The sequence below is a fragment of the Telmatherina bonti genome (assembly GCF_933228915.1).
Source record: "Telmatherina bonti genome assembly, chromosome: 24".
Taxonomy (NCBI): Eukaryota; Metazoa; Chordata; class Actinopteri; order Atheriniformes; family Telmatherinidae; genus Telmatherina; species Telmatherina bonti.
In genome coordinates, this window is record NC_136633.1 from 32,158,701 (window position 1) to 32,171,837 (window position 13,137).

At 48.5% G+C, this 13,137-nt stretch overlaps 1 protein-coding gene across 1 annotated transcript in view; it reads left to right on the top strand.

Moving 5' to 3' along the window:
- The window catches only part of LOC306774178 (uncharacterized protein), a gene marked incomplete at its 5' end in the record, with an annotated part of 644,048 nt that overhangs the window by 22,928 nt on the left and 607,983 nt on the right, over window positions 1-13,137 (top strand). The window contains 4 exons of the mRNA XM_079264158.1: window positions 5,957-6,004; window positions 9,265-9,342; window positions 10,063-10,194; window positions 10,462-10,628. Of these exons, the coding sequence (XP_079120284.1) occupies window positions 5,957-6,004; window positions 9,265-9,342; window positions 10,063-10,194; window positions 10,462-10,628 (425 nt within the window). The remainder of the gene's footprint in view (window positions 1-5,956; window positions 6,005-9,264; window positions 9,343-10,062; window positions 10,195-10,461; window positions 10,629-13,137) is intronic.

The window sequence follows — 13,137 nt, forward strand, 5'->3', positions numbered from 1 at the left end:
AGAGCCAGGCTGCAGTACCTCTCATGGCCACTAGACGGTGACTCCACCACACCAGAGCCAGGCTGCAGTACCTCTCATGGCCACTAGACGGTGACTCCACCACACCAGAGCCAGGCTGCAGTACCTCTCATGGCCACTAGACGGTGGCTCCACCACACCAGAGCCAGGCTGCAGTACCACTCATGGCCACTAGACGGTGACTCCACCACACCAGAGACAGGCTGCAGTACCTCTCATGGCCACTAGACGGTGACTCCACCACACCAGAGCCAGGCTGCAGTACCACTCATGGCCACTAGACGGTGACTCCACCACACCAGAGCCAGGCTGCAGTACCTCTCATGGCCACTAGACGGTGACTCCACCACACCAGAGCCAGGCTGTAGTACCACTCATGGCCACTAGACGGTGACTCCACCACACCAGAGCCAGGCTGTAGTACCACTCATGGCCACTAGACGGTGGCTCCACCACACCAGAGCCAGGCTGCAGTACCTCTCATGGCCACTAGACGGTGACTCCACCACACCAGAGCCAGGCTGCAGTACCACTCATGGCCACTAGACGGTGACTCCACCACACCAGAGCCAGGCTGCAGTACCTCTCATGGCCACTAGACGGTGACTCCACCACACCAGAGCCAGGCTGCAGTACCTCTCATGGCCACTAGACGGTGACTCCACCACACCAGAGCCAGGCTGAAGTACCACTCATGGCCACTAGACGGTGACTCCACCACACCAGAGCCAGGCTGCAGTACCTCTCATGGCTACTAGACGGTGACTCCACCACACCAGAGCCAGGCTGCAGTACCTCTCATGGCCACTAGACGGTGACTCCACCACACCAGAGCCAGGCTGCAGTACCTCTCATGGCCACTAGACGGTGACTCCACCACACCAGAGCCAGGCTGCAGTACCTCTCATGGCCACTAGACGGTGACTCCACCACACCAGAGCCAGGCTGCAGTACCTCTCATGGCCACTAGACGGTGACTCCACCACACCAGAGCCAGGCTGCAGTACCACTCATGGCCACTAGACGGTGACTCCACCACACCAGAGCCAGGCTGCAGTACCTCTCATGGCCACTAGACGGTGACTCCACCACACCAGAGCCAGGCTGCAGTACCTCTCATGGCCACTAGACGGTGACTCCACCACACCAGAGCCAGGCTGCAGTACCTCTCATGGCCACTAGACGGTGACTCCACCACACCAGAGCCAGGCTGCAGTACCTCTCATGGCTACTAGACGGTGACTCCACCACACCAGAGCCAGGCTGCAGTACCTCTCATGGCCACTAGACGGTGACTCCACCACACCAGAGCCAGGCTGCAGTACCTCTCATGGCCACTAGACGGTGACTCCACCACACCAGAGCCAGGCTGCAGTACCTCTCATGGCCACTAGACGGTGACTCCACCACACCAGAGCCAGGCTGCAGTACCACTCATGGCCACTAGACGGTGACTCCACCACACCAGAGCCAGGCTGCAGTACCTCTCATGGCCACTAGACGGTGACTCCACCACACCAGAGCCAGGCTGCAGTACCACTCATGGCCACTAGACGGTGGCTCCACCACACCAGAGCCAGGCTGCAGTACCTCTCATGGCCACTAGACGGTGACTCCACCACACCAGAGCCAGGCTGCAGTACCTCTCATGGCCACTAGACGGTGACTCCACCACACCAGAGCCAGGCTGCAGTACCACTCATGGCCACTAGACGGTGACTCCACCACACCAGAGCCAGGCTGCAGTACCTCTCATGGCCACTAGACGGTGACTCCACCACACCAGAGCCAGGCTGCAGTACCACTCATGGCCACTAGACGGTGGCTCCACCACACCAGAGTCAGGCTGCAGTACCACTCATGGCCACTAGACGGTGACTCCACCACACCAGAGCCAGGCTGCAGTACCACTCATGGCCACTAGACGTGGCTCCACCACACCAGAGCCAGGCTGCAGTACCACTCATGGCCACTAGACGTGGCTCCACCACACCAGAGCCAGGCTGCAGTACCTCTCATGGGCACTAGACGGTGACTCCACCACACCAGAGCCAGGCTGCAGTACCTCTCATGGCCACTAGACGGTGACTCCACCACACCAGAGCCAGGCTGCAGTACCTCTCATGGCCACTAGACGGTGACTCCACCACACCAGAGCCAGGCTGCAGTACCTCTCATGGCCACTAGACGGTGACTCCACCACACCAGAGCCAGGCTGCAGTACCTCTCATGGCCACTAGACGGTGACTCCACCACACCAGAGCCAGGCTGCAGTACCTCTCATGGCCACTAGACGGTGACTCCACCACACCAGAGCCAGGCTGCAGTACCACTCATGGCCACTAGACGGTGACTCCACCACACCAGAGCCAGGCTGCAGTACCTCTCATGGCCACTAGACGGTGACTCCACCACACCAGAGCCAGGCTGCAGTACCTCTCATGGCCACTAGACGGTGACTCCACCACACCAGAGCCAGGCTGCAGTACCTCTCATGGCCACTAGACGGTGACTCCACCACACCAGAGCCAGGCTGCAGTACCTCTCATGGCCACTAGACGGTGACTCCACCACACCAGAGCCAGGCTGCAGTACCTCTCATGGCCACTAGACGGTGACTCCACCACACCAGAGCCAGGCTGCAGTACCTCTCATGGCCACTAGACGGTGGCTCCACCACACTAGAGCCAGGCTGCAGTACCTCTCATGGCCACTAGACGGTGGCTCCACCACACCAGAGCCAGGCTGCAGACTTTATTTCTGTTAAACCCGATGCTTTTGCATTATGGGATAGACGTACACATGATTCCTCCTTGAGTGGACAAAGGCATCGCTGCCAGAGATGGATTGATCCTTCGGAGTAAATACTTCAATATCAGCCAGGTAAAATACTAGATTTGAGCTAACCAGCTAACTGAGGTAAGCGGGCTAAAGCTAACTCACGTTGTTAACCGGCTAAAAACCGCGGTTGTTCTTCGCTCTTCTTTCTTGAAGCGGGAGATTGGGTACCTGTCAATCAAAAGGACACGTCCCTGAATATGCCAAAGTAATAGTAGTAGTTATGAAATAATGTCGAAACAAATGAGTTTTAAAAGAACACCCTCCCACCCCTAACCCCAGAGTCATGAAGGTTGACCTGACCTTTTGAACCTAAACGTTATTCCAGGCTGTCCACTTTTGTATTTCTGCTGTAAACATGCTTATTCCTGCTGTAAACGTGTTTATTTCTGCTGTAAACATGTTTATTTCTGCTGTAAACATGTTTATTCCTGCTGTAAACATGTTTATTCCTGCTGTAAACATGTTTATTCCTGCTGTAAACATGTTTATTTCTGCTGTAAACATGTTTATTCCTGCTGTAAACGTGTTTATTCCTGCTGTAAACATGTTTATTCCTGCTGTAATGTTTATTCCTGCTGTAAACATGCTTATTCCTGCTGTAAACATGTTTATTTCTGCTGTAAACATGTTTATTTCTGCTGTAAACATGTTTATTTCTGCTGTAAACATGTTTATTTCTGCTGTAAACGTGTTTATTTCTGCTGTGAACATGTTTATTCCTGCTGTAAACATGTTTATTTCTGCTGTGAACATGTTTATTCCTGCTGTAAACGTGTTTATTCCTGCTGTAAACATGTTTATTCCTGCTGTAAACATGTTTATTCCTGCTGTAAACATGTTTATTTCTGCTGTAAACATGTTTATTCCTGCTGTAAACATGTTTATTCCTGCTGTAAACATGTTTATTCCTGCTGTAAACATGTTTATTTCTGCTGTAAACATGTTTATTCCTGCTGTAAACATGTTTATTCCTGCTGTAAACATGTTTATTCCTGCTGTAAACATGTTTATTTCTGCTGTAAACATGTTTATTCCTGCTGTAAACATGTTTATTTCTGCTGTAAACATGTTTATTCCTGCTGTAAACATGTTTATTCCTGCTGTAAACATGTTTATTCCTGCTGTAAACATGTTTATTCCTGCTGTAAACATGTTTATTCCTGCTGTGAACATGTTTATTTCTACTTTGAAGTTGGTCTTTTTAACATGGGAGTCTGTGGGGACTTGCTCTGTTATAAAGCCCCTAGTGGATAATGGGGGAACTGCAGCTGCTGCATTCACTTTTAACCACTTGGAATCAAGGTACCACTGTGCTGATACAAAACAGACCATTTTTTTTGGGCAGAAATCCATACTAATTATCTGTGTGACCCCCAACCAGTTTTCGTTTTATTCCTTTATTATTCTACGAAGAACGTACAAGCTGTCTGACTGCAATTTCCAGAGAAGTTATGGAGCAAAAACCTTGAGCAATACGAATTTCCTCTTCTTCTGGCCTCATCTGCTCTTTCATGTAACTAATTAGCAACTGCTAGCTTTCTAACATTTAAACAAGATGCCATCTCTCAGATAGAGGCTGAAATCTCGTCTAATGATAACTGCTTGCAGATTTACATGCTAGTCTTTATAAACAGTGTAGCTTCTTCAGCTAGATTATGTTACGCTGGCGTCACCCATGTTTCTGTCAATACATATACGTGCTAACATGCTTAGCATGTTAATATGTTAACATAATTTTAAAAAGTCATCGTCAGTAGAGCTTTTCATTAAGTTTTCAGATGTTCTGGTCTTTATTAGGGTCCGAGCCATACGAAGCCATACGTCTGATTTTCTTGTGGCCTCATCTGCTGATACTTGTAGTAAATTGTTATGAGGCAAATAGGGTTATTTTTTTAAAGCAATGTATGTTGAATTCTATTATTTATTGCATGTATTACGACTGTATGCTGTTTAAGTTTAATTGTAATGGAATTTAATGTGTATTACTATATTTTTCATGCTGTGAGAATTTTACGGTGTTATTGATAAGGGGGTTTTGGACTAGATAACTGCCCAACTTCTTCCAAAACCCATTTTCGAACTTAAGAAGCTTGTTTTGTTTGTTTTTTGTTGTAACCAATATTTATTCGTTTTAAAAGTCCTTTTTTTTTTTGTTTGAAATGAAATTATTTTTAAATTAAATAAAATAAAGAAATTTATTGGCTAACGCTAACATGCTAACATTGAAAAAGGTGGTCTATTGTTAGCCTTTTAGAAGGTTTAAGACTTTGTCTCAGTTTGCTTGCAGATTAACATGCTTTGGGTTAAACTAGTAAGAAAACTTGTGTGGACACATTTTGTTTTTATTGCTCAGAAATCTAAAACTCGATTGATGCAACAGCGAAGAGCTTCAGATGCCAGAACTCTTCTTCTTTATGTTGAGACTATATGTTTAAAGAACAAGAGTTATTTTGTAAAAACACTTGTTAAGCCAAGTTGCTTACATACCTTGAGGGGTTACAAGATATAAGACTTCAGAGGTTTAATAAAAGACCTGCATGCTCTTGTTTTCTTTCCACTCATGCCAGACAAACTTTTCCAAAGAAGAAATGGACTCATTCACACTTTGTTCCAAAGAATTACAATAAAACAGATACTAGAAATACCACAGCTAGTTATTGTTAGCTGCATCTTCCCAGAATTGCTGCACTGTTGATGAGCTTGTTTTTGTGCTCACTGAATATTAGCCGAACATGACTTGCTTTGAAACAATGATGAACATGTCAGCTGTTTAGTTGAAATTACCTGCTGTGAAACATATCTCAGCTAAAGGCAGATTTTGGACTTCTATTTTTCAGAGTCATGTGACTCTGAAATGTCAGTCAAAATGTCCAGTCATTTCCTCTGAACTTAACTAAAAGTAGAAAAAAGATGAAAAATCGGGCATCAGCAGCAGCGGCTTCTTCTGATTTTTGACTGTAAAAGTAGGCAAACATAAAGTGACAGCAGGGATTCTGAGCATTGTTTAATCAGGAGGAAAGTGAGCTGGATGGGGTTAAGGACAGCTATCTTTTATAGGGAACATTCCTAAGTGACAGCTCCCCTTTCCTCACTTCAGCAGAGCGGGCCACAAAAACGCTCGCTGGCAGTCCTACGGCATGAGAAGGTGCGCTAAGCCAGGATCACACGGGAATTAGAATATAATAAGAATATTCTGTCCTCGTTCATGCAGCCGATCTGCCTGTGTTTGCATCCTGCGCTTGACTTTTCTCCTCATATTGTACTCATTTATCTTTCTGTAGGATGCCTGGACAGATCCCACCTCTCTGGAATGTCGTGTTCTTAGAAAACAGTCTTGGTCTGAATGTGGTCCTCCTCACATCAAGCAGCCCCTCACTTGCCTTGAAAGGACATTTGCAACGAATATAAATGCAATTTATTTATGTAACAAAAAATATGTTGGATTGATACAAGGTGGTTCACATCCGTACTCAACGTAGTCTTCAGGAAAAGGTCTCCAGGATCCAGTTTTTGGGGAGGATCCATCCCTCCATGGGACCTGTTGAGGTCTGGTTTTTGGGGAGGATCCATCCCTCCATGGGACCTGTTGAGGCACAGTTTTTGGGGAGGATCCATCCCTCCGTGGGGACCTGTTGAGGTCTGGTTTTTGGGGAGGATCCATCCCTCCATGGGACCGGTTGAGGCACAGTTTTTGGGGAGGATCCATCCCTCCATGGGACCGGTTGAGGCACAGTTTTTGGGGAGGATCCATCCCTCCATGGGACCGGTTGAGGCACAGTTTTTGGGGAAGATCCATCCCTCCATGGGACCGGTTGAGGCACAGTTTTTGGGGAGGATCCATCCCTCCATGGGACCGGTTGAGGCACAGTTTTTGGGGAGGATCCATCCCTCCATGGGACCTGTTGAGGTCTGGTTTTTGGGGAGGATCCATCCCTCCATGGGACCGGTTGAGGCACAGTTTTTGGGGAGGATCCATCCCTCCATGGGACCGGTTGAGGCACAGTTTTTGGGGAGGATCCATCCCTCCATGGGACCTGTTGAGGTCTGGTTTTTGGGGAGGACCCATCCCTCCATGGGACCTGTTGAGGTCTGGTTTTTGGGGAGGATCCATCCCTCCATGGGACCTGTTGAGGCACAGTTTTTGGGGAAGATCCATCCCTCCATGGGACCTGTTGAGGCACAGTTTTTGGGGAAGATCCATCCCTCCATGGGACCGGTTGAGGCACAGTTTTTGGGGAGGATCCATCCCTCCATGGGACCTGTTGAGGCACAGTTTTTGGGGAGGATCCATCCCTCCATGGGACCGGTTGAGGTCTGGTTTTTGGGGAGGATCCATCCCTCCATGGGACCTGTTGAGGCACAGTTTTTGGGGAGGATCCATCCCTCCATGGGACCGGTTGAGGCACAGTTTTTGGGGAGGATCCATCCCTCCATGGGACCTGTTGAGGTCTGGTTTTTGGGGAGGACCCATCCCTCCATGGGACCGGTTGAGGCACAGTTTTTGGGGAGGATCCATCCCTCCATGGGACCTGTTGAGGTCTGGTTTTTGGGGAGGACCCATCCCTCCATGGGACCTGTTGAGGTCTGGTTTTTGGGGAGGATCCATCCCTCCATGGGACCTGTTGAGGCACAGTTTTTGGGGAGGATCCATCCCTCCATGGGACCGGTTGAGGTCTGGTTTTTGGGGAGGATCCATCCCTCCATGGGACCTGTTGAGGCACAGTTTTTGGGGAGGATCCATCCCTCCATGGGACCGGTTGAGGTCTGGTTTTTGGGGAGGATCCATCCCTCCATGGGACCTGTTGAGGCACAGTTTTTGGGGAGGATCCATCCCTCCATGGGACCGGTTGAGGCACAGTTTTTGGGGACGATCCATCCCTCGATGGGACCTGTTGAGGCACAGTTTTTGGGGAAGATCCATCCCTCCATGGGACCTGTTGAGGTCTGGTTTTTGGGGATCATCCATCCCTCCATGGGACCTGTTGAGGCACAGTTTTTGGGGAGGATCCATCCCTCCATGGGACCTGTTGAGGCACAGTTTTTGGGGAAGATCCATCCCTCCATGGGACCTGTTGAGGTCTGGTTTTTGGGGAGGATCCATCCCTCCATGGGACCGGTTGAGGCACAGTTTTTGGGGAGGATCCATCCCTCCATGGGACCTGTTGAGGCACAGTTTTTGGGGAGGATCCATCCCTCCATGGGACCTGTTGAGGTCTGGTTTTTGGGGAGGATCCATCCCTCCATGGGGACCTGTTGAGGCACAGTTTTTGGGGAGGATCCATCCCTCCATGGGACCGGTTGAGGCACAGTTTTTGGGGAGGATCCATCCCTCCATGGGATCGGTTGAGGCACAGTTTTTGGGGAAGATCCATCCCTCCATGGGACCTGTTGAGGTCTGGTTTTTGGGGAGGATCCATCCCTCCATGGGACCGGTTGAGGCACAGTTTTTGGGGAAGATCCATCCCTCCATGGGACCTGTTGAGGCAGTTTTTGGGGAAGATCCATCCCTCCATGGGATCTGTTGAGGCAGTTTTTGGGGAAGATCCATCCCTCCATGGGACCTGTTGAGGCAGTTTTTGGGGAAGATCCATCCCTCCATGGGATCTGTTGAGGCAGTTTTTGGGGAAGATCCATCCCTCCATGGGATCTGTTGAGGCACAGTTTTTGGGGAAGATCCATCCCTCCATGGGACCGGTTGAGGCAGTTTTTGGGGAAGATCCATCCCTCCATGGGATCTGTTGAGGCAGTTTTTGGGGAAGATCCATCCCTCCATGGGACCAGTTGAGGCACAGTGTTTGGGGAGGATCCATCCCTCCATAGGACCTGTTGAGGTCTGGTTTTTGGGGAGGATCCATCCCTCCATGGGACCAGTTGAGGCACAGTGTTTGGGGAGGATCCATCCCTCCATAGGACCTGTTGAGGTCTGGTTTTTGGGGAGGATCCATCCCTCCATGGGACCAGTTGAGGCACAGTGTTTGGGGAGGATCCATCCCTCCATGGGACCAGTTGAGGCACAGTGTTTGGGGAGGATCCATCCCTCCATGGGGACCTGTTGAGGCAGTTTTTGGGGAAGATCCATCCCTCCCTGGTGATGTCTGGGTTCTGCGGGAGATCCGTCCCTCCATCAGACCTGTTTCTGCTGATCTTTAGTTCAGTTCCATGATCATATGACCTCAGCGTTTTCTGGCTTCTCGAAGCCTGGTTTTCCAGACCATTTCTGATGAGGGTTCGTCCAGCAGAAGATAGATCAGCTGAATCTCTCAGGTCCTGGTTCAGAACTTTGCTTGATTTGTTCCCATTTCTTCAGGACACCACCCTCAGATCCAGAAAACATTTAAAGACCTTCAGAAGGACTGAACTGCTGCTGAAATCCGTTTTTAACGCTAAATTCTGGCTGCTTGGCAGGCGATATTCAGCCATAAAATTCGGGTCAGAACCTCTTGCATCAGTCGGCTGCTGGGAGGAGCTGAAAGGCACCCCGAGGTTGGATCCTGCCTTGAGTTGGTCTGGTCCAATCCCGACAGAATTGTAATTTGCTCTGTGGTGACTGATGGGAAATAACTGACTGGCTTGTCAGAAACAACAGCGTGCAAATGTGGCGCAGCGACCGACTGGCTTCGACTGTTGGCTAGAGCACCGTTTGGGATAAACTACAACTTAAAGGCACCATAGAAGAAGACGGGAAGTGCGTAGTTACCTGAAGCTGGACCCACTCACTCATGAAAACAACTTTAAAGAATTATGGCCACTGATGGCCACCGTACACCACTGGATGGCAGTGATTCTGACACACCAGACCTTTTGATTTGGAGATTAATATAAAATGATCATTATTGATGTTATTGTTTCTTCTGGGGACTCAGCTGTGTAGTATGTTAATGTGTGTTTTAATGGACATGTTTCATTCTGAGATCAAAGTTTTGAGAGAAAAGTTGGGAGAAAAATGCTTTTTCATGGCATTTGCAGGCGTGACATTGTAATAAACCATCCTTTGTTTCCATTAAAACTGTTTATTTCCATCCATCTCCCTGCAGATGTAAAAGCTTCATAAACAGACTGAAGCATTAATAATCCTGCTTTGAGCTCTGCTTCTGGTGCTGGTTAGGAGACGCTCCAGCCCCCCGAGCGCTTTTCATCATGGTGCTTTTTTTTTTTTTTTTTTTAAAAAGTTTGGTTAAAAATAAAAAAATGACTCCCTGAAAGAAGGGGAAGCCCGCTGGCTGCTGTGGTGAGGGGTTTCTGGATTGTTCCTGCCTCCACAGCTCCACTCCCGGCAGCAGAGGAGAGCGAGGGAGTGAGCGAGTATGAAAAGGACTGGACCTCCTCTCGTGTGCAGTGAGCTCACAGTGACTTGGAGCTGACGGGAGTCCCGTGAGAGCGAGGTCCTGCTGATGCTGTGACTGCCTGCTGGACCTGCAAACGTTCACACAGATCCTCTGCTACTGGGTCTCTCTGAGTTTTACCTGCCGGAGAGCGCCGGTGTCCAGAGTGGAGCACGTTGCAAGTTTGCAGCATTGCCAGGTATCTGTGCAGGTTCAAGCTCGTTGCTTGAAACATGCTGAGCTGTATTTTCTTCTTTCATCCATTTCTCTTCATTTTTAGCCCTCTAAAGGACGTCATGGTCTCCCCTCTGCATTGGATCCTGCTGGTTTGGAGACTTCAGTGTCTTTGGGCACAAAACTATGAAGGAGACAATGAGGATGACGCAGTGACCACTGTGAGGAAGAGCAAACTTTACTCACCAAATTCAATACCGCAAAATGGCAAATGTAAGTTTTCCTGTCACAAAATGTTGCTGATGCTGCTGTTTTTTGGGCTGGTGTGCTTGGAATGGATAGAGTGTAGAGTTTGTAGAATGTGTAAAGCTTGTAGAGCATGTAGAGCTTGTAGAGCTTGCAGGTCTATTGAGCGTGCAGAGCTTGTGGAGCTTGTAGAGTGTGTAGAGTGTGTAGAGATTGTAGAGCTTATAGAGCATGTGGAGCTTGTAGAGCATGTGGAACTTATAGAGCATGTGGAGCTTGTAGAGCTTATAGAGCATGTGGAGCCTGTAGAGCATGTAGAGCATGTGGAACTTATAGAGCATGTGGAGCTTGTAGAGCTTATAGAGCATGTGGAGCCTGTAGAGCTTGTAGAGCATGTGGAGCTTGTAGAGCTTATAGAGCATGTGGAGCTTATATAGCATGTAGAGCTTGTAGAGCATGTGGAGCTTGTAGAGCATGTGGAGCTTATAGAGCATGTAGAGCTTGTAGAGCTTATAGAGCATGTGGAGCTTGTAGAGCATGTGGAGATTGTAGAGCATGTGGAACTTATAGAGCATGTGGAACTTATAGAGCATGTGGAGCTTGTAGAGCTTATAGAGCATGTGGAGCTTGTAGAGCATGTGGAGCTTATAGAGCATGTGGAGCTTGTAGAGTGTGTGGAGCTTGTAGAGCTTATAGAGCATGTGGAGCTTGTAGAGCATGTGGAGCTTATAGAGCATGTGGAGCTTATAGAGCATGTGGAGCTTGTAGAGCTTATAGAGCATGTGGAGCTTGTAGAGCTTATAGAGCATGTGGAGCTTGTAGAGCATGTGGAGATTGTGGAGCTTGTAGAGCTTATAGAGCATGTGGAGCTTGTAGAGCATGTGGAGCTTGTAGAGCGTGTAGAGCTTGTAGAGCTTATAGAGCATGTAGAGCTTATAGAGCATGTGGAGCTTGTAGAGCATGTGGAGCTTGTGGAGCTTGTAGAGCTTATAGAGCATGTGGAGCTTGTAGAGCATGTGGAGCTTGTAGAGCATGTGGAGCTTATAGAGCATGTAGAGCTTATAGAGCATGTGGAGCTTATAGAGCATGTGGAGTTTATAGAGCATGTGGAGCTTGTAGAGCATGTGGAGTTTATAGAGCATGTGGAGCTTATAGAGCATGTGGAGCTTGTAGAGCATGTGGAGCTTGTAGAGCTTGTAGAGCATGTGGAGCTTGTAGAGCTTGTAGAGCATGTGGAGCATGTAGAGCTTGTAGAGCATGTGGAGCTTGTAGAGCTTGTAGAGCATGTGGAGCTTGTAGAGCATGTGGAGTTTATAGAGCATGTGGAGCTTATAGAGCATGTGGAGCATGTAGAGCTTGTAGAGCATGTGGAGCTTGTAGAGCTTGTAGAGCATGTGGAGCTTGTAGAGCATGTGGAGTTTATAGAGCATGTGGAGCTTATAGAGCATGTGGAGCTTATAGAGCATGTGGAGCTTGTAGAGCATGTGGAGCTTGTAGAGCATGTGGAGCTTATAGAGCTTGTAGAGCTTGTAGAGCATGTGGAGTTTATAGAGCATGTGGAGCTTATAGAGCATGTGGAGCTTGTAGAGCATGTGGAGCTTGTAGAGCTTGTATAGCATGGGGAGCTTGTAAAGCATGTGGAGCTTGCAGAGCTTGTAGAGCATGTGGAACTTGTAGAGCATGTGGATGATGTAGAGCATGTGGACCTTATAGAGCATGTGGAGCTTCTAGAGCATGTGGAGCTTGTGGAGCTTGTAGAGCTTATAGAGCATGTGGAGGTTATAGAGCTTGTGGAGCTTCTAGAGCATGTGGAGCTTGTAGAGCTTGTAGAGCTTATAGAGCATGTGGAGGTTATAGAGCTTGTGGAGCTTATAGAGCATGTGGAGCTTATAGAGCATGTGGAGCTTGTAGAGCATGTAGAGCATGTGGAGCTTATAGAGCATGTGGAGTTTATAGAGCATGTGGAGCTTGTAGAGCTTGTAGAGCATGTGGAGCTTATAGAGCATGTGGAGCTTGTAGAGCATGTGGAGCTTGTAGAGCATGTGGAGCTTGTAGAGAATGTGGAGCTTGTAGAGCTTATAGAGCATGTGGAGCTTGTAGAGCATGTGGAGCTTGTAGAGCTTATAGAGGATGTGGAGCATATAGAGAATGTGGAGCTTGTAGAGCATGTGGAGCATGTGGAGCTTATAGAGCATGTGGAGTTTATATAGCATGTGGAGCTTGTACAGGTTATAGAGCATGTGGAGCTTGTAGAGCTTATAGAGCATGTGGAGCTTGTAGAGCTTATAGAGCATGTGGAGCTTGTAGAGCATGTGGAGCTTGTAGAGCATGTAGAGCTTGTAGAGCTTATAGAGCATGTGGAGCATATAGAGCATGTGGAGCTTGTAGAGCATGTGGAGCTTGTAGAGCTTGTAGAGCTTGTAGAGCTTGTAGAGCATGTGGAGCTTATAGAGCATGTGGAGCTTGTAGAGCTTATAGAGCATGTGGAGCTTATACAGCATGTGGAGCTTATAGAGCATGTGGAGCTTGAAGAGCT